General features: G+C 41.0%; 1 protein-coding gene across 1 annotated transcript; it reads right to left on the bottom strand.

The window, feature by feature from the left end:
• Positions 1–2,412: 2,412 nt before the first annotated feature.
• Positions 2,413–13,750, bottom strand: IL7 (interleukin 7). Its single transcript, XM_082046306.1, has 5 exons — positions 13,175–13,750; positions 9,676–9,818; positions 5,986–6,072; positions 5,021–5,173; positions 2,413–3,562 (listed from the first exon to the last, which is right to left on the bottom strand). The coding sequence occupies exons 1-5, from the start codon at positions 13,182–13,184 to the stop codon at positions 3,410–3,412; spliced, it is 546 nt and encodes a 181-aa protein (XP_081902432.1). The 5' UTR covers positions 13,185–13,750; the 3' UTR covers positions 2,413–3,409.
• Positions 13,751–22,527: the final 8,777 nt, after the last annotated feature.

Raw genomic sequence — 22,527 nt, 5'->3', positions numbered from 1 at the left:
GCTTATATGAAGTTAACTCTCTGTCTCTTCTTTTTCCCAACTACATAGTGACTTTAGTTTATACAGAGCCTATCACTGTCATACCTGTAGTAAATTATTGTTGTTTTTTTTTCTTTTTAATAAGGCTGTAAGGTATAATATAAAATCTAAGCTTGATCTGGGCTTGTTCTCCTTCATGAGGTTAGAGCACTTGTGTTGATGAAATGATTAAGCAGGGAAAAAAATAAGTTCTATTTTTCACTTATGTGAGCAGAAATTGTAATAAGGGTTTGGGTTCCTGATTTTTTTTGCTAAGCACGGATGAGTAGAGACCAATTCCTCTTTTCTTTCAGCTTTTTAGGGGAAAGATCCTCCTACTGGGCTCTCTGTTTACTTCATCACACCCTGTTCAGAGGAGGGCAGATAGGTTTTCCCTTCATTCGGGATGAAATTCATTTATGTGCCAAGGGTCTGCGAAATCTGTTGTCGCTGCTGAGATTCCGTGAGATTCCTCATGCTGGCATCCTTGTTCTTCTAGTTCATCATGAACTATTCCAATCAGACAGCAGGAGAGAAAACAAACAACAAAAAGAACCCAACAAAAACCTCAGCAGCTGCTGAATGAAACCCGTCATAAAGCAAACATCTCTTTTTCTCAGCACAAAGCTGAAGAGATAGAACTGGAAGGAAACACATAACCAGCCAGGAGAGGTTTACTCCTGCATCTTCATCTAAAGAACTACAGCTCTAAACATCTGTTTGGTGGTGTAAAGTAGGATTTGAGCATTCTCTTCCAGTGGCCTTCCTTAATCTGCCTTCCTAAACACCAGAAATTCTTCGGTCTCGTTATCAACCACAGAGCATCTAACTAATTTTTACTGCTAGAAATGCACGTGGTCTTGCTCACAGAGGTTAGTCACCCCTTTCTGCTTTCTCAGCAGCAACAGTACTAAATTTAATTTTGATACTTTAAATACCTAAATTATTTTACCTTGACACCTTCCCATAAATTCCTTTTATTTCTAAATTATGGGTTTGACCTCCTTGTATTCCTTCTTTGCTGTGGCCAAATAAATAAATATAGAAATTGAAGTGGCAGGGTGGTAGGCATGGTGGTGATACCCTGCAAGGTTTTCATCTCTTCGCCCATTCCTCAGAGCAGTTTATTGCTGTCACATTTCTGATTTCAAGAGAGACCAAAGAAGGTTCTCGAATGGAAGGAACAAATCACAGAACACAAGTCACTGCATTTAGCAGTTAGTCTTTGCATGCATGTGGTGACTCAGGAAATTTGGCAACACAAATCAGGCAGGATTTTTATTAAGAGATGCAATTGGCGGGGTGGGGAAGTGGAATACAATTTCATAATCACTCGATTTGAATTTCTTGTCTGGATCTAAGCTTGATCTTTTTAGCAGGACCGGCCTGAAACTCCTTGATTTGCCTCAAGATTTAAGTAGTGGGCTGCTGCTTAAGTCATTTATGCTGACTGAAATTCCAGTTTTCTAATAGCTAATATTGCATTTGTTGTGTGCTTTTAATTCCCACTGATCTTTTCTTGATAAGTGGTTATTAGCAAATAAACCTTGGCTTTAAACTGTTCCAGAGTTTCCAAACAAAAACAACTGTTCTTCAGTCTCTGAGACAATTCCTCAGTCTCCTGGGACTTTTTCAGTAGAAGGGATTTCCAGAGAAGCCCTTACAATAGCGGTTACGTTCTCTGATCTGCAGTATGATATTGGGAAATCTGTTTCCTGTTACGTAAAAGAGTTATGGGTTGGGTTTGTGTTTGTTGTTTTGTTTTGTTTTCTGTGTTTGGAGTTAAAGTTGCAATCTCTTGCATCAAGAGCTAAAAAGAATATGTGAGAGTCTCAGTCAGTTTTACAAAGATACTACTCCTACCTCAAGAAGTTTCTTCACCATAAATAGATGATGTGTTGAAGGGAGTGTATTCCAGGAAAGCGTAACGCTATGTTTACTTTGCTCTCAACCTCTTCTCTCACCACTAGCAGTAGGGCACGCCAGGTTTCATGGATTCAGTACAGTGATCTTAGCCCAGTCAAAGGAGATCTATGCAGTTCTTTGAAGCACATCCCACCATTTTTTCAGGTCTTTGCTCTGAATACAAACAATTTTTCAGAGTAGTTCCACGGAAAATTTAGCATAGATACAACAATGTATGTTGCCTTACTCTGAACCAGGAAACAACAGGCTGGCTTAACTAAAAATTTCCTGAAGCATTTAGTTCAAGGCAGATTCCTGGTATGGAAATACTTACCTAAACTGGTGAGGTTATGAGCAACTAAGAAATGGGTATTTTATAATGGGAAGTCCCAAGCAGCTGGAGGTTATATTACCAGCTGTGCTTTTAATGACTAACTATGAAAAAAGGCTAAAAAAGGAGTAATGACAACCAAAAAGTCAGCAACCCAATTCCATAGGAGACAAATATTTTATTACCAAAGGAGTTATAATATCAAAGTAAGAAACTGTAAAAGAGTTATAAACAACTATAAAAATACTTCTATTTATCCAAAATTAAATATGAACACTTTATTAGTTAAATGCCAATATATTATTCTCTGAAAATATTCACACATTTTATGTCACGTTTGTCTAACATGTTAAACACGTTATGTAAAATAATTGCATATAAGAAATCACAATCTGAAGGCAAGAAATTCTAGCTCCTCCTGCAGCGAACTCCGTGATAACCAAACCCACAAGGCTGGTGCTGCTTCCAGTCAGCTGAACAAACTTGCATTCAGGCATCTCCTTTCTCGCTTTCCGTAGGTCTCACTGTCTTGCCAGTAGACGTGTGCTACATCTCTCAAAAGTCGGTACCCTTCTTAAGTTTTTCAAAAAGTTAACCTTTTCCCTGTTTTTCCAAACATTAATCATTTTGCAGACCCATTAGATACCCATGCTGACAACATTATTGCATCAGCAGAACAGACCAAGATGTGCTGCTTGTTTGGTAAATTGTTCCTTTTGGTCCTTGATGCGTTTTATATAGACGTAAGGAAACCAGCTATTTTCCATACTGTTTTCTTCACCTGCAGCTTCTAAGGAGGTTTTATAAATTGCAGTAGGTGTGTAAATAGATTGCTTTTGTATGACGTTATAATGTAGTTACTCAAAAGATCAGAAAATTTAAAGCCGTTTCCAGAGCACGAAGGTGGAACACAGCCTTCTGCAGAGTCCTTTGTTTCAAACACTGGTCCTTTATTTCCACTTCTTGGATTTCAGCAGCTTGGTTTAGCCGTTTCTGCTCATTCCGTCTCCAGGAAGAAGACATGGTAGCTTTCCATCAGAATTCTGGCATAAAGTGTTCAATATAAGCGAGCAGAGTTACTGGAAGAATGCACGTAGAATGCAAAGATACCAAGTAATGCCACTTAGGGAAAAAAAAAACAGGATTCGCCTGGAATCACCTGGAAATTATTTTTTCAAATTTATTCCAGCAGGATCGAAGGCTAGATGTATTTTCTTTCAGTTCACAAAATTCTTGGTTACATTTCTTTTTGGACTGTTCACCTGTTTCTGTATCTTCTTTATTATGTGTATTTAGCTGTGTGCAAACCTGAAAAAGAAGAGTTTGTATTGTTAATTGAGAAGTGCTTATTCTTATCATATAGACATCTTTTAAAACAAACTGATTCCATTACATCTCAATAAATAATAGAGATATCTTACATGGTAATTAAGCCAGAAAGCTGGGCTACTCATGAAACGTGCCGTGGTGGAACACAGCCTGTGTCATTCTGATGCCCTCACTCTAAGTACAGCCCTGATTGGCCCCTGCCCACGGAACTGGGAGAATGTGGCTTTAACACAGAGCAAATGTGGGTGGCCGAAACCAGTGTGTGCAACTGAGAACATGTACATCCTCTGTCAGTGGTTTAAAATTTATCCTCCATTATTTGAAGGACTGGAAAAGTAAAGCCAAACCTCAAAAGATATGAATACATGTGTGGTACCTTGAGGCTGGTGGAACAGGACAGACCTGTTCCCAGAGGTTGGTGCTGTGGCCTGGTGTTCGCGATCCCACTCGGAGACAAGATGACTGTAGTTCTTGTCCATATTCAATGACTGTTCATGGTTTTTACCAAATGACTTTAATTGGTCTTTAAATAAAACCAGGCATCCAGGAGGTTAGGCGGTTCAAGGGTGACACACTTTGAGTTCTATGACATAACTGGGACACTGTTCATGGTAAGGCAAACATTGGATTCACCACAGGTGGCTAAGCAAAATACAGACACCAACATTACTGTGAAAATCTGGTCCTAGATGATAAGAGTTTCTCCATTTCAAGGAAAAAAATAATGAGTTAAATGCAGCCTTCAATCTGACTATGTAAGCCAATCATAAAGAATTATATCCTGTGGTGCCTGTGGGGAGGCTTTTTGATGTTGGTCAATATTTTTGTGTTCAGTAAGTAACTGTGATCCACACTTAAAAGAATGTTCTTCCTTTGCTATGGTATTCTCTAAATCATTGCACTAGATTTGAGTGACATATCAAAGAGCAGATTTTGCCGATGACTACAAATGCAAATATTTTCATATTTAACTGTTCTTGTTGAGCTTGAGATATGGTAGTTAAAATAAAGATCAAGGATCAAAGGGTTAAGGAAAAAAGAGGAACAACTAATTATTTGTTGAAAGAAATTTAAACATTGATGCTAGGGTAGAATCCCAGTAGGAAGTAAAAGATATGCTTTTATACACTAGAGAAGTTCAAGGCCTTCTTTGTACAAGTGTGGTCTTTGTCTCTCACAGGAGAATGAATTAAAGTATCTCAGTATTGAAACAGGGCGTAAATTTTCATTATAGACTTCATAATCATTGACTTAGTCTTTGCAATGGGCTTAAAGTCTTATAACAAGACATACGCTATGCAGAGCAAAATTCATCATGCATTTAATGTGTGCACGATAGTTGCACCTTTGAGAGGTAGATATAAATGTCTGCACCGAAAGGCCCTAAGGAATGAGCCACCTACTTCCAATAAACTGTAAACCATCATTGTTACTCACCTTTTCTTTTTTATGTCTTTCACATTTGCACTGTAGGACCTGTAATGTCCCACATGAGACTAGTGCTGCTTTCCATCTGAAGTCTTTGCTGATTTTTTGCTTATGAAAGAATCTGAGCATGTTACATGCCATACTCTGTAGTGATTCTATTTCCTGTAAAGAGAGCAGGAAAAATATGTCCTGAAAAGTCTATGTACCATTCATATATTATAATGTTGGTTTGTTTTTAAGAAAAAGCTCCATCAGTTAACATTAGTTTATTTTGCTTTCATAGTGTCAGTCTTTTCCAATAAAACATGACCAATCTGACCTACCTGCCATCTATTCAAAATGTTTAAAGTATCAGTTTGTAGTAGTAGTAGTAGTAGTAATAATAATACTACTACTACTAATAATAATAATGTAGGGGTGTTAAGGAGAAATTGTAGCCAAAATGAAATCGCCTGATGTAGTTAGGAGAACAGTGAATGATGTTTGGAGTTGGTCCTTTTATCAAGTTGTGACAAAATTTGCAGCAGCAGCTGAAAATTGTGCTTTCCATCATTTGAGATCTGCCCAAACTACTACTTCTAAAGCATTCAGTTCTGAAGTGAAAAGCTTAGCTAATATGTTTTCTGTTGAAAAATTAAAAGAGATGTTGGGAAATACTTATGTTTACTTCCATTCGCAAAATCAAATAAGTTTTCTGTACTATTTTGGGTAAGAATATAAAATAATCTTTATAGTAGGGAAAAATAAAGCACTTAAGCACTTCTTAGATATGGAATTGCTTAATATTTTAATTTTTAAAATATCAACTTATTTGACAAATTGTATGATTCCAAATTCAAAATAGGAACAACCCTGAATATCATGATTTGACTATTAAAAGACAATTTTATTCTCTATCACAATAGATTGGACTGTACAAAGAACCCATTTGAGTTTGTTTTCTCTAAAGTAAATGTTGAGAAGTTAGATTTTACCTGAGTATCATTGCAGAAAAACATTTTGGTATTTTCATGTTTTTTATTCTTGCAGCACCTGTCACGATACACTGCAGACATATTTACCTGTAAAATATAATACGTTTAATCATGGAAGTACTTTTAATCAAGTGAGCCAAGTTTCTCACTAACAGCTGATTATGTCAACAATAAATTGTTCTGCAGGATCTCCTGAGGTATAGCAGGGTTGGTGTAAAATTCTGAGCTTTCATAGAATCATTTTGGTTGGAAAGGACATTTAAGATCATTGAGCCCAACACTGCCAAGTCCACTACTAAACTATGTCCCTAAGCACCATGTCTACACATGTTTTAAACACCTCCAGGGATGGTGACTCAGCCACTTCCCTGGGCTTGTTCCAATGCTTGACAACCCTTTCTGGGAAGACATTTTTCCCAATATCCAATCTAAACCTCCCCTGGGACAACTCGAGGCCATTTCCTGTCATCCTATTACTTGTTACTTGGGAGAAGAGACCAACACCCTCCATGCTACAACCTCCTTTCAGGTAGTTGCAGACAGCGATAAGGTCTCCCTGGCCTCCTCTCCTCCAAGCTCAACATCCCCAGTTCCCTCAGTGGCTCCTCATAAGACTTGCACTCCAGAACCTTCACCAGGTTTGTTGCTCTTCTTTGAACACACCCCAGCACCTGAATGTCCAGATATGATTTCTAAAGGTATTCACAGGATCACACAGAATCACAGAATGGTTAAGGTTGAAAGGGACCTCTGGAGGTCATCTGGTCTAAACCTCTGCTCAATCAAGCAGGGCCAGTTCAGATGGCTTTTAAATATCTTCAAGGATGGACACTCCACAACATCACTGGCCAACCTGTGTCAGTGCTCAGTCATCCTCACAGTGAAAAACTGTTTCCTGATGTTCAGAGGGAAACTCTTGTGTTTCAGCTTGTGCCTGTTGCCTCCGGTCCTGTCACCGGGCACCACTGAGGAGATCCTGGTTCTGCCCTCTTTGTACCCCCCCTTCAGGTGTTTATAGATATTGATGAGATTCCCCTGAGACTTTTCTTCTTCAGGCTGAACAGTCCCAGCTCTCTCAGTCTTCCTTGTTTGGATGGATGCACCAGGGCCTTTATCATCTTTGTGGCCCTTTGTTGGACTCTATCCAACAACTCATAACTCTCTTGTACTGGGGAGCCCAGAACTGGACATAAATATTTTAATTTTAAATCTCCATATTCTATCAAATTACTTGGTTCTTTGTATGTACATTTTAAAACATACAAGAATATTTAAATCTTACATAGATATCAAATACAATATTTGCCAACATTTGTCTCAATAAATGCATGCCCCACTCAGCTAAACAGATTGTAGCTCTCACTTTTCATATGCACTAACAGAAGATGTCCTAAGCAATACATCTTGCTCCCTTTGTGTGACCATAATCTTTTACTCATTGTTTATTCTCTTTTTTTTCTTCTACTTTCATGCTTATCATTAAGGTGACAACTGAACCCAACTCAACAAAATTCCTTCCATTTCTTCTTCAGCCTGTATCCAGATAACCTAATACAACCATAAGGGCTTTTAAAAAGGCAGCTCTTGACAATACTATATTAGCTCTCCTCACTTAGAGATGCATGTGAACACATCAGACAATGTAATTCTTAAAGTTTTTCTGCTTGTACCATAAGAGAATAAAGTTTTGCTGCAGTCAGACAGCACCAAGACTTATAAATAAATAGTCACTCTAAAACCTGTATATCTGTGGCTTAATTTGCTAACTGCTAAGGGATTTACCCATTCTCACTGACTTTCTCAGATCATCATTAGTATAACGTACAGTAACAGTTTCTGAAGATAGTTTAGTGGCTGTGACTAAGGGAAGTCCCAGCTTCAGAAAAGGCATTAGTGAAAATTCAAATTAACTTATGGAGGTCTAGTATATAACCCACTAGTCATCTCCATAACTGCCTCCAAATATCAGGATGAATAATTGAAAGTTATTTACTTTGGCTCTGTAACTGGAGGAAAGTTCCTAGTGGACAGTTGATATCATCCAAACGTCATTGTCCGTAGTATTTGGTGTTAAGTTATAGTGACAAGAATATACGCTATTTTTACAAAGAGCATAAATTAATCTCTCTGAAACTGGGAACAATAAAGACAGGAAAATGAAGAAAATTGCAGAGTAGTTGCTTGTGCATACCTATTCTAGGAAGGAACAGCTTCAAAGTTCACTAGATTGCCGTTACTTTCACAAAGATTAGTTGATTAAGATGCCCCAACCCTGGAGACATTCAAGGCCAGGCTGGATGGGGCTCTGAGCAACCTGATCTAGTTGAAGATGTCCCTGGTCATTGCAGCGGGGTTGGACTAGATGACCTCTGAAGGTCCCTTCCAAACCAAACTATTCTATGATTCATACTGTTTTCTCTTGTAGGTCAGCTATCTTATAGTACCTGTTCACCAACAGGTTTTGTTTTGTTCTCTATGAAACACTTGTCTTTGTCAGAAATAAGATGACAAAGTAAAGGGGCTGCTTCTCCATTCTAATATGGCCACTAATATTTTCCCCAGCTTTGGTGCCTTGTTCAGAATAAGGTCATTTATCTATGGATAAGTGCCTTTCTCACTTCATGATCTCAAGAAACCCAATATAATCAGAATGTTTTTGAAGATCAAATGATCATTTCCTGACCATAAAGTATTTAGTTTCCAGATGAGGGCTGATGTGTCTTAGTAGGGAAAAGTTGTAAAACACTGGCATAATGATCTGAAGGATGGTGGTGGATTGTAAGTGTGAAGAAATACAATGGCTCCTGATTTCACCTTTGGAAAAGCACTGTATATCACTCGTATTTCATGCAAATAGATCTTGATTTAAGACTGCAACAGAATGGTGAGTTCTTGTTTAGTGAGAAATGGTCAGAAAAATCCCGTTTTCGTAGAAATGCCTCTGGTAACCCAATTTTAGAAAGCGCTCTCTGCCATGGAAGTGTTCTTGGCAGATGAATTTAATTGTTAATAATTCATGATGAAGAGTTGGAAGGTAGGTTTTGAGCATGGATTTGTAAACTGTTAAGATACTTTTTTGCAAAGCTGTAATAAATCTGGATGATAAAGCCATAATGGAGGAGATTTACAATGGTCAAAGTTACGTTTTTCTACACTGACATCTAGAAAAGTTGATTCTGTGTGGGCTAAACAAGATAAATTAACAAGTAACACACTTTTATTGTATGAATTTTGTGCCTCTGCATTTATATTCAATGGACAACACAAAACTTTGGTCAAGAAGTTTACAATCAGTAAAAAAAAATTACAGGTTGTATAATGCTTTCTTCTCTTGTTAAGGAAATGTAACAGAAGTAGTCATTAAATTACTTCAGGAAAGAGTACTCTTTAATGTAATATTATACTATTTAGGGCCTAATGGTTCATGTGTCTAACTACATGGTGTGCAGGCAAAAACATCTGTATCACAGTATTCGTACATGCAAATAGGCAGCATCCACAGATTTCAGAGATTTTAAAGAGACTGAATTGTTGCAAGCCCTCAAATAAAGCCACCATTCCAGGATAATGTCTGATTTAAAACTGGTCTTTTATTGTGTGTTAACATTAGAGCTTTTTCTTTTTTTATTACTATTTCCTATAATCTAAAAATGATAAACATTTTTAGAAAGCCCAAGAGCTATTACCTACCAGCTCATTGATGTCGTAGCTTAGTATATTCTCATACTTCACACGGATTTCAGTTGTTTTATTTCCCATTGCACAACTAGATGAATTCACTGGAGACAGAACAAGGAGCAGGGGCACAACCCAAAAGATAGATCTAAAAAAAGCTGGATTACAACAAGAGCGGTTAAGTACATATTAAATGCCATAGAGTGTTAACCAATATATTCTGTAATGTGTTTACATATTTTAAAAGGGATCTTTATACAACCAAATGACCTGTGCCTTGAGGGAAGGATTCAGATCCAGATTAAGACACTATTTGGGTGTCTAAACTCCCTCATACTCAAGGATGATTTAGCCAGCATGGTTAATAGCCTACAGCTATTGAGCTGACCAGGTACTTGGTGTCTACTTGGGCTGAATTCATCTCCAGGCTTCACTGCAAGCACTGACGAGGTCTCTCTATTGACCATAATTGGTTCATAATCATCTAATACACATGTAGACAATTAAGTGTCTTAGTCAGGTATCTGTAGACATTGAAGTGTCTTAATCTGCAGCTGAATCCCATCCTAATTACCAATTTTTCTTATGACAGAAAAAAATCTACAAATGCCCATGAATACATCTTTACATCAAAAGTGTGTTTAAACATATTTTTGGGCTGACCAAATAGACAAATCCATACCAGTGGCCGTAACATCAGTTAAGGTGGCAATACACCCTCTCTGCAAGATTTCAGTAGTCTTTTGGAGGAAATCTCACTGCCCCTCACTTTATTTTTCCCTTTAGTGAACCATCTTGCTTAGCTCAGCTCCCTGATCTGCTGTCCTCACATGACTTCCAGGAAAATATGAGTTCTGTCAGGATGGACAGAGAGAAAAGACTGAAATATCAGAGGAGCCTGAAGGGATTGACAGGATAACTACAGGCTGCAGGTGACTGGCCTGATACTGGGAACAAGGGAGACTGGGTATGGAACGATATCAGGATTAGAAAGCTCATAACCGGACTCTGGCCTACAGCTAGACTGGCTAGGATGATGCTTAAATGGAAGGTTTTAGAAAACAACAACAACAACAAAAACAGAGCTAGAAATTTAGTTTGGAAGATTCACAGCAGGTTCCCAGACTAGTATGAGCTGTTTCTACCCATCTCTGTTACTCAGTAAGAACAACAACTGCATACAGAGTAATTGGGGTTGCAGCGGGAAGGGCAGAAGGGATGCCCTGACCCCAGCTGCTATTTTCCATCTTCTCCATTGAGGATGAGAGCATTGCCTACAGCCAATCCAACACTTGGACATGGGTGTCTCTGGACTTGGAATCACTAGTAAATCCCAGCTGCAGAGAGAAAACTTGAATAACTAAGAAGAAAGCCATGGAACTTGACCATAATCTTTACTAAACCACCCAACATCCATGATGCAAGAACTGCTGTCACACACATCTGCCCTTCATAGAAACACAGTCCCTTGCAGCCCATCCCAGCTGACTCCCACCACACACTGCTGCTTCAAAGCAGAATGCAAAACACTTTTCCTGACTATTAAAGCCTTTCTTTCTGATAGATTTTTTGTGAACACACTGTTATGTACACCTCTGTCCTAGAAACAACTGGATTTTTTTTACCTGTACAAGCTGAATGACAAAATTATCCCTGTGGCAAGCTGCCTGATAAACTACAATGGGAAATTCTATGGCCTGGAAACCAAATTTTCTAACCTTTTCTTATACTGATCAACAGAGGTCTATTCATACGTCACAAAATCTAGACTGGAGAGCTACATGGATCTTAAATGGATCCTATGTGTAATAAATATAAAAACTAGCTAAGGCAAATATATAATGATTTTCAAGCTCCAAAAGGATAACTGAACTCCACAGAGCTTTACTTTTGTAGGCCTCTATGCTAACTATATCTATGCCAAGCGAATTATTAATTTGTAGGACTGAGATTTAATATTTTAAAAGAAGTGTACAAAAAATGCAAGAACTCAATTACAACACATTTTTCTAATATACCATTGCACCTCTTGGTTCCAGTGGGAAAAAAAAAAATAAAACACAAAAAAAACTGCAATGCTTGTTTCCAAGTAACAGTGATACAAGTGACTTGCATATGCTGCTTCCAAGTTATGCTTCAAAAGACACAAATAACGATCTTCTACATTCAAAACAATCTGACAGATTCCATCACTTAAAACTTGGCTTGTCCAGCAACAAGTGGAGATAATAGGTGAAAACTGCAAAGTCACTTCTTTTATTTTGGTGTTCTCTGTATTATACAGATTATTATTTTTTTTTTTTTAATGAGGAAATTACAGAAGCAAAGCAGATAATTCTGAAAGAGATGTTGCATACTCATGACCCCTTGCAGGATCATGATGAAACCTGTTCAGATGTTCCTAAATGAGTCCTTTGGAACACATTAGATGAGTGTCACAAAATGAGGTCCTGGAGCTTTTGACTGAAAATTGAAAGAAATTTTCTTAAAGTTGGGTAACTTCAAAAGAAGTGGAATTGACTACGCTAAATATGGAATTGACTACGCTAAAGAATGGGAGTGTGTATTACTGGTAATACCCCATCCTTTTGGTAAACTCCCAAAAACCTCATATCTGGAAAGCCCCAAAAAAATCTCCCAAAAAAAGCCAGGAAGAGGTAGTATTCCACTATTTCCAAATACAAAGAAGCCCCTCTTGTTTTTCTAATTAAAAAACCCCTCTTGTGCATGCAGCCTGCAAGTGGCACTCCAGGCGCGCCCCTGCCGAAGGCGGGTTCCCGGCCGGACCCCGCGGCTTCCCTGCAGCAGCGGGCTGCCTGCGGGACCTCCCGCCTCCCCCAAATCACTGCATCTCCGCGGACGGCACCCTCTGCCCCGCTGTCCCGGCCGCCCAGCCCGTCTCCGCAGCCCGCAATCCCCAAGGGGAGCGGTTAATAGCAAGGTTTTCCCGCTCTGCAAAGGTGCGGCCAGGCGCTCCGCGGGTCACTCCTGCCGCCCGCCGGGCGAGGAGACGGGGCTGCGCCGGCCCGAGGGCGAAGCATCCCCGGAGCTGCTGAGCGGCACCTGCTCCGGACGCACCCTGCGGGGCGGCAGGTGCCCGCGGAGCAGCGCGGAGCAATGCAGAGCAATGCTTCCCCGCAGCTCCCCCGCCTCGCACTGCCCCGCTGCCCCCGCCACTCCCGGGCCCCGGTTCCCGGCAGCGGGCGGGATGGGAATCGGGCGCTTTTGCTTTCATTCTAAGGGCAAAAGGAAAAAAAAAACAAAACTGGGAATTTCCCGGACCGTCACCGCGGGTTTAAAAGGGCACCGGGCGGCAGCCCGCCGCCACAGCAGGAGAAGCGGCGGGGCCGGGAACGCGGAGACAGCGGAGCCGGTAAGGAACCCGCGCGGCTGGGGGTGCGGAGAGCCGCTGCGGAGCCGGAGCCCAGCCCGGGCGCAGGTGGCGCGGTGCGTCCCGCGCGGCTCTGGACGCCGACCCTGCGGAGCGGCGCGGTGCGCAGTGCGTGCTCCTTACCATGGAACATGGTCCGCGGGGGGGTTGGCAGGGAGCTGCGCCGGCGGCTCCGCGGTCATGGTGGCGGCGCCCTCTCGCCCATGGTGTCCGCAGGCGGCGGAGCGCCGCGCAGGGGGGCGAGAGGAGCTGGGGCGGCCGGGCGGGATTCAGCAGCACCCCGCCGCCCGCCTGCCCTGGGGGGGCGCGGCGCTGTCAGAGGCGGCTGCGGGACGGCAGGGCTTGGCTTTTCCCATGGGGCTTCCGCCGCCGGCAGGTAGTTTCACTTTCTGCTCCGCCGACGGCCGCGGTGCTCCCCGCAGCGGCGCCGGGCTCCGCGGCCTCAGCGAAGCGAAGCGAGCGCGGGCGGCCGGCCGGGCGCCAGGGGAGGAGGCATCCCCCCTCCGCCGCGGGAGAGGTTCGGCGGGCGTCCCGGGCCGAGCGGAGAAGACCGGCGGCGGGCAGCGGCTGGGACCGGGGCCGGGGCGCACTCGGGGAAGGGCGAGAGCGGCGAGCGCCGTCGGGATCCCCGCGGGCGGCCCGGAGCGGCTGTGGCGGGGCCGTGCTGTGCCGGCGGGGGTTACATAGAGCCCCGGCTACACGCCCAGTACCGTGTGCGCGGCCAGGGAGGGAAGGATGGACCTTGGCAGCGCGCGTGGAAAGAGCCGCTCATCCGCGGGGACGAAATCCTTAAAAAAATTAAAAAAGGGTGGAATTAAAAAAAAAAAAAAAAAAGACACACGTGTTCTGGAGTCGCTCTTTTGGAGGAAAGAGACTTGGTTTGTGAGCTGCTCCGCAGTGCCCTATCGCTCGCTCAGTTGTCCCTGAGTGCGTCCCGGGAGGCGGGACTGCCAAGAGGGCTCCGTTTCTGGTCGAGGGTTACCCCAGGATGCTGGCACCAGATCAAAGGAGCAAGGTGGATAGCTTACTGCAGACCTCGCCCATCCACCCCTCCCCCCAGTAGCTCATCTTGAGAAATCTGAGAGGGTTAACAAGAGGAGATGGATGGCTCAGGAAGGTGTTTAAGTGTAGAGGAAGTTCAAGTTCTAAAAGACATAACTGTAGCCAGATTTTTTTTTTTTTTTTTTTTTTGGTAAATTGAGAATGCGAAAGTTTATGCTTTGGTGAAAAGGCTTGGAATAAAATAAGGTGTGAAATGTCTTTGTAGCAGCCCCTTGACATCCCCTCCTGCCTAATGTACTTTTTGAATGATGAGTTCTACATCACTTTTTCTGCTCTGCAGCAGCACAGAGAGCTGATTCCCTAGCCCCTCTCCCTTCTTGTAAGGGATGAATACTGGGGTGTGAATATCAAGGAGCAAATACACAGACTTGGCAAAGGAGTAAACTGCTCAGGATGTTTTCCTCCTGTTCCCTCATCCTGGAATTGTGCCACTTCACTCACACGGGAGGAGGCACTTAGCCCTCTTTACTTGTCTCTGGACTACACTGTGCTTTGGATTGGGTATATATTTCTCATTAGTTTTTATTTGGAAAAAAATTGGATCAATCCTCTTCAGAAGTAATCTGATAAGATTCAAGAGTGAGGGTGTTTTCCACCCCTTCAGCTTTGAGAAGGTTGACTTTTCTAACAATTTCACATCACTACTATACTGTTTGGGCAGGGGACAGTGATCAATATCAACACAGCTTTATACAAAGAGCAGGCACCTGCCTTTGCTTGTTCCCTTAATGTGTGCTGCACTGGATGTGAGGGATGGCTCAGATCTTGAATCTGGACAGGGATTTTGCCTCACTAATAGCTACATCATCTAGTTCTTAAATGTTTCTTAAGTTGTCACCCTTATTTTAATTTGTTGCCTTCTCTTCACTCTTCCTCCAAACATTGTCTGAAAACACCCCTTTGTGAATATTTGAATTTTCTGGTGTGTGCAGGTCAGAGAATGCCATGGAACTCTTCTTTTTTAGGGGAAGAGTACCTAGTGTAATGCAAGCAAATTTACGACCAGCTGTTTCTAGCATCCGGCACTTAGAAACTAGCACTTTCAAAACTCGGAGGCTTAGGAAAAGCTGCATTATAAATCGCCAGTCATGCAAAAACATATCCACAAGATCAATTTTCCTTCTAGGCAAGTACTGATTCTGATTTCTTGTGATAATACATGTGTGCTCACAAAATCAGGTATTTTATACAGATGCTAGTAAATTGTCAGGGTGTAAAATATAAGGCAAGATGACTCTAGCTGCTTTGATTATGGTAGTTTTCTGTCTGTCTGAACCATCATAGAGACAGATTATCGTTTCAATTTCAGTTTTAAAAAATAGTAGGGTTCATGGCGGAAGTCAGGGTAGTAGCTTTACTCATTAATGGGAATGTGATTCTGAAAGGTGATGCTTGAGTGTCAATAGTTTTGCTCTTTTCTTTGTAGTGGCAGGGTCTTGTCGGCTGTTTTTAAGAAGAGGAAGAGTCTGTCTGTTGAATGTATGTGGAACTTTTGCTTTAGTCGAAGCGACAAATAAATGCTGTGATCTGTACGTTGGCCCTAATCATGTATTTAGATCTCAATCAATTCGTGTTATGTGACCTAACCTTGGACCGTGGCATACACGTACAATATAGATGTTATTTAATGTATTCATGTGTGGAGGGTGTTTAAATACGCAAGGTTTGACAGTAACTTTTATATTTTGGATCATTAGATGCTCTTCATTTTTGAAGTATGTCCTTTAGTGATTTAGTAATGATTTTTTTTCTGAAAAGCTTACCTGCAGAAAGATCAAGTACAAGTCTTCAGAGGACTATGTTCATCAGACACAATTGCCTATTTTTTAAAGAATGAACAGAAACCAACCAGTTGAAATTTTAAAATAAATAATTTAAGACTGATTCTATGAATATCACCTTAATAGCCCATTTTAATCAAGAACTGATGAAAGGAGCCTTGAAGGTATAAATGTTTAGTCCGAGACTTAGCTAATCTAAATGACTGACATGGGTTTGCCCATTTTGAGAAATGCAGTTGGTGCCGAAATGTAAATAGCAAGCTCTCCCTCTGGAGCTGAATTAAGCCGTGGTTTGACTGTGGCTGTGGGTAAAAGCTTCACGGAAGGAACAAAACTGAAACATTTCTGCAGAATTTCTCAGGCGTTAAGTGTCCCACTTCTTTTTAATACCTTGACAATTTATAGGGCTGTCTGTTTTAACAATAGATATGTTAGCTTTGCTATGTAAATAATTTGAGTAGGTAAAATTAAAAACAAGCAGCTTCTCGAAAGATGTAGTCTAATGCTGAGCATTAGTGCAAATATATGCAGTTTTCTCTTTCACATTGCTTTCAAAAATGATTTTTAAAACTGTAAAAGAAGGTATTGCAAATTGCATAGCTAACAGCTGAAAGGCACCAGTAATTTTATCTGCTCATGGATGAACATATTCAATGATCCCGTTCAGTACATTTTCCGAGGACAGTTTATCTAAATGAGTTCAAATTTAAAGATCCATTGTCTCCTGACTTCATCAAATTTATTCTTAGAAAAGTAGCTATTTTGGCATTACATATTAATCTCTACCAGGATACCAGTATTCCTGGGTAGCTACTTGATTGCAAAGCACATGATTTCTTGTTAAGATTCAGTTCTCAAAAGACTAAGTACTTCTGGGAATGTCGCTGTCTTTCTGCAGCTGTTACTTGTCAGCTTGAAAAGACATTTTGCTTATGACTTTAGATTTTACCGTCAGCTGCTTGCAAATATACAGTACCAGTAGTGAATGATCGTATTATTGGATAAAATTAGTTGAAAAGTTATAATTTTTTTATTTTATTTTTGGAGTAAAATGTATGTGTTGCAGTCGTCACAAACTGCTGTAACTCAGAAAAGTGTGGCCACTGTTATTAATGTTGTTATTTTTAAGAATAAATGTGTTGGGTACTTAAACTACTCTCATCTAACTATGGTGGATGGGGAGAAGGAGAAACATATTCCCTCCTACCCACCCTCCAAAAAAATCCAAAACCATAAGAGGATCCCTGTTTAACTGGGATTTGGAGTTAAGTTTATTGTGCACCCAAAACTCGATACTCAGGTCTGGGAAGTTCTAATCTTCTGTTGTATTTAAGCAAGGCCAAAAGACCTAATTTTGTCATTGCACCAGACCACCTGTTTTGTTGAATTACTGCTGCTACTTTTTCTGCACATATTTGCCCTGTCATTGGGGCGTGTGCTGAAAAAAACATGAACAGACTGATGAAGTGGTTTTTAATGCAGAATTACAGAATTATATCTTACATTCACTCAAATGTTAAGTATATATCTCTTGTGTGTGTGTGAGAGAGAGAGAAATTCAAGCTAATTTTCCCAGCTGAGGTTCGGAAAGAAAAAAGATGGCTTTGGAAAACCATTAAGATAAGAACTGTGGAAGCGTGGGAAGCTCACAGGAAATTTTTGTTGTCATGCTGTGGAAAAACTTATTCCTTCAATAGAAAGTGGTAATTCTTTTACCTTCCTGTCTTGTACTACAGGAAGATGCCAATAAAGATTTTATCACAGTAACATGCCCCATAAAGGGATTTTGATAAACCACCTCTGGGAAGGGAGAGTTTCCTAAGAGCAGCACTACTGCTGTTGAGGAGATGGTGTAAGGCAGTTAGTAGTGGGAATCAGGATCCTCACTCCTGGCTGCCAGGAGCACTGCCCACAATCCCAGCCGTCCATCCATCCCAGAGCTTGGTCTCTAAGTCCGGCTTTGCCCGTGCTGGTCTGACAGTATGAGGAGGCTGGTACCTCTTTGAGCTTCCAGCCTGTGGGTTATGATGCTCAACCCAAGGAGCAAGAAACATCCCCCTGCTAGCACCTTCTGGGCTCTCACTGCCCCTCCTGTTACAGCTCTTCTTCTTGACGTTGAATTATTGTATTTGAGGGTTGATTGCAGATAGGAAGCGGGGTGTTAGTTCAGCACACAGGGGAGAAGGCTCAATTTCAGAAACGCACATCTATCTTTAAATGAGGCAGAGCAGCCTCCACAATTTCTCCAAGAGCTTTGGTCCCCACTCACCCAGTGGTGGGTCAGACAGCAGGCAGGCATGGGGATTGCTGGGCATTGAGCGCAGGATACAGTCCTCCTCCTCCTTTTCTTCCTCCTTCTCCCCCTCCTCTTCCTCCCAGCGATGCTGCAGGCCAGGCATTGGGCAGATGCCTGCAGAAGGGCCATGGGACACGACAACTATTCCTGGTTCCATTTGTTGGTGGCCGGGGTGTGCCCGCAACCCAGCCCTTACTGTGCCCGAGAGTCACACCAGCTGCTTGCCTCAGCTCTGTGGCAATGAGAGGCTTCAGCAGGGTTCTCCACTGCACCCAGTGGTGGCTTTTGAGCCGGTTGTTATCTGATTTGGTGCCTCAGATGAGGTTCTTGTGTGTGGGAGACATGAATATTTCATCCGGGAGAAATTATGAAAATCCTGCATCTGCTTTAGTGAGCCACAGAAAAAAGAAGGGCTTGGGGGGGGTTCTGTCAGTTTATTTATTTTTGCTTTTCCTACTTTAAAAAGTACTGTTTCAGGGAGCAGGGGGGATGGTCTTTGCAGATATTCGCCCGTATTGAAATTATGAAAATTTCATTGCATTTTAGGGTCTTGGAGGGTCATTTGGTTTTGGTCTTGTGCTTTTAAGAGGTTTTTTCCAAAATTATAATCGATTACATTTTATGATTTGTGTGAACCTATGCGTCTTTTAGTGGTGGCTCTTTTTTTTTACAAAGTTACAAATACAAGTACAAAAAGGAGTTTGTTGAACTTTTCTTTTTAATTTTCTCTCCTCCATTGCCCATTATTTATCTTCAGAAAATGTGGTTGGTGAATAACAGCCACAGCAAATTGTCCCTGAAATATTACTCCACTTCTTTGTTTTCCTTTTTCTATTTTATCTTTTAATTTTTATTTATTAATTTATTTATTTTAAGAGAACTGGAACTCTTCCTCCTGGTTTTAAAAGCAGGCAGAGGTTCACCCTGGAAAGTGACAGCAACTTTGGTGGATTAAAGGTTTAGGTGTCTTACTAAATTCATTGAAAGACCTTTCTTTTTCAATCTGAAAGTTTTTGGTTTTGTTTGTTTGGTTTTGTTTGTTTGGTTTTTGTTTTTGTTTTTTTTTTTTTGTAAAATCCCTTCTCTGAAAAAATCCTTGTTTTACGAAAGGATATTCTGTGTCTTTCATGCATAAAAGAGTTGGCTAATTTCTCCAAGTGTGAAAACAAAATTGAATGTGATGAATTCTGTGAACTTCAGGGTTTTTAAATTTTGTTAACCATGCCTTCCCAGTCTTGCCAACTTTTACTTGACTTTTTCGGTCCAGCAATGTGTCTAAATCTATGCACTTTAAAAAATCTTATGAATCTTATAAAATGCACTCCGAACTACTAAGGAGCTGCACTTATTACATGGTAGCAAACTATCTTGAAGAGGAAGACTGTTCTTAAAATTGATTTTTAAAAAAATCAATTGATACAAAGAAAGTGTTTAAAACAGAGATCATGTGTTTTAAATGTGGACTTTGTGGGCCTAATCCTGCAAGCATGTGCCTGATTAGCCCTGATTTCAGCACTCCTAACATACAGGCTTCTTTTTAAACAAAAGATTCGTCAGCAGATTTGAAGCTCTGCTGAAAATAAAGCATCTCCACCTTGAGGTTTTGCGTTATTTCTGATATTTATTTTGCTGCTGTGTGGAGTTACACTAAAATAATTTCAAACACATCTCTGTCTTTAAAGATCCCCGTGATAAATGTGCCTTTCTCTCTTTGCAGTGAGTGTGAGATGTGTGCCTGGTTAGAGCCGCGGAGGAGTGAGGGTTAAGAAGAAAGCAAAATTACCATTAGAATACAGTGTGCTAATGCAATTTACCCAATAAACCTCACTTGGCAAATTAAAACAGTTGATGCATTATGAGACTTTAATTTGCTTTTTTACAGAGAAAGTATGCTTAAATATTACATAAATACTTAGCAAATGTGTTTTATAGGAACAGTGTACAGGCACTGTGTGTTTTGTTTTATCGTAACCATTTTAAAGGGCTGACTTTGAAGCAATCCATGGATACGTGTGCTTGTTCTGTGGTGTTTGAGCCTTTCGGTGTCTTTGATTTATGTTGCCTCCTTCAGCAGAGGTAACAATACTGGCTCTTGAAGATGGCAAGTGACCCGAGATGAAAATGTGTGAAGACTCATAAATTTTTTCCAACCTACAAAAATAGATCAAATAACAATGTAAACTCTAAAACTAAAAGGAAGAAATGAGTGAGTGGTCAATAGTAACTTTTTTACTGTTTTAAATTACATTCAGAAATTGTTCTCAAAATTTTCAAGTCACATTTTTAAAAATGATGGTGAAGGACCAAAGATAAGCATAGTTGTCCAGACTCTCTTTTCCTTGCGCCATAATTACTACTGGCTAATTAATCAGTCTTTAATAAGCTGTTGTGATTTCAGGAACTTATTCTAGAATACCGCGCTTTGCATTGAAGATCCGAGTCTCTTTCAAGGTAGATTCCTATTAAAATGACATTTAATTTTGAAGGATCAACAGCAATGGCAGATGGAGCTAATGAAGGTTAGTAAATCAATAGAAAAGCTTTCCTGACTCAGCAGTTTGTAGCCCCTTCCTCTCAAGAAGTATTGAAGAAATGTACTGTACATCTCTTATTTCTTAGCCCTGGCTTATTTGCTTGATTTCTGGGCCATCCTGTTATGGAAGGAAAAATAACTTATTAGTAATTCACAGGCTGTTTCACAGAGTTCCATTTTGCCACCTGTTTTATTTGATGTGTTTTTATATGGGTACTGAGAAGCTGTGGCATTTTCAGTGTGTGTCACACCCAATGTTGTCTGTTATCTTTTCTGACCCAGATGATACAATTTAGTGCCTTTTTTCTGTGTATGGTTAAGATTAGGGAACAACTGTGAGAAAGGCAGCTGAAGATGTTTCTTGGTAAGACTGTGTGACTGGGACATTTAAGGACCTGAATGGGGGTTGCAGTAGGGGGACATGGGACTCTTTGGGAGTGCTAGTTCATTACTGGCAACCTGGATCCCTAAATTAAGAGTGGTTTTATAAAGTGGTAGAACTGCCACAACTTCTTCCGTGGAGGCAGACTCTTGCAGACATCATGGCATCATATACGTTGTCTTCATTTGCTTCTGAGGAGCACCCTAGAAAGTGTTCCCTGTGCCATGGTGTCTTCACATTTCTCTTATGATCCCTTAGGGCATTTCTGGTACTGCTGATGCACCCATACTTGGGGTACCCCTGGGAAAAATACCAGTCTCAAATCCACGTGGCATCCTTCTCGGGCTTATCTTGCTTGCCCCGGTTCAGTATTCCTTGTCCCCTGCTCTGCTTATAAGGGTCTTGTTTGAATAGAAACATTACCCAGTCATGCTCATAACACAGCTTGTGAACCTGGGCAAAAACTCTTCCCCAGTGCTTATTGGTGTATATACTAGCAGGTCAAAACCTCAAGGACTTGCTTACATGGGTTTGGATCTGGACAGGATCTTCTATCTGCAGTTCCTGAGGCATGAGTTAAAACTGCTGTAGCCTCCATTTCCGTGGCATGTAAGGCTCTCCTCCTCACTAGGAACAGCCTCTAGGCTATAATCAGAACTCACTGCTGTCCTTAGTTTGGCAAGCAGAAGACTTGGGAACTTCCTGGGTTTGTGTGTTTTTAGGAAAGAGGCTCTAGGAAGTGAGTGTCTAGGAGACAAGATAGAAAGTACTAAATGTTCTAATTCTAGTAAAAGGAAAAAAAAAATCTTTACTGTTGTATAAACCAAGGTACCTTGGTTCTTAGCACTCAGAGATGATAAACAGAGAATGTACCCATAAAAAGTTGGAGTCAAGGTCTCAATGCAGTAGAGAATTCAGTTCCATGGCAGCCAGTGACTACAGACCCCTCAACAGCAGCAGCCTCTCCTGTGGCCTCACCATAGATGAGTAAAATAAAGAAACAAGCCTGTGCTATGTGAGCAGGTCACAATATTTTTAAAAGCCAAGTCTGTCTCACAAGCGGTATTTTAGTTGATACGGCAGTGCAAAGCTAACATTATAAAAAGAGTTTGGACTGAAATATCAGGAGTATTTTCCATTGAAACTGTAACAATCTGAAGATATAATGGTGCTTGGGCATCATCATTATCACCACGACTTAGACTCCATCTCCCAAGGACCAGTCTTTCTTGGGCATTGCAATTCAGCATGTGAATATTGGTGTGCATATAAATTACCAACAGGCATCTAGTGTATAGGAAGGGCTAGCAGTTATCAGCTTTTCCACTTTTGCTCCTTGAAAGGTTACCAGCCTCCTCCTGTTCTGTCCTTCCTGTTCACACTGGTTGGAGTCCATATGCAGCACCAGGCTGTGTTCCCCTT

This window comes from Streptopelia decaocto (assembly GCF_964273445.1).
Source record: "Streptopelia decaocto genome assembly, chromosome: 2".
Taxonomy (NCBI): Eukaryota; Metazoa; Chordata; class Aves; order Columbiformes; family Columbidae; genus Streptopelia; species Streptopelia decaocto.
This window is presented reverse-complemented; position numbering and strand designations above follow the sequence as displayed.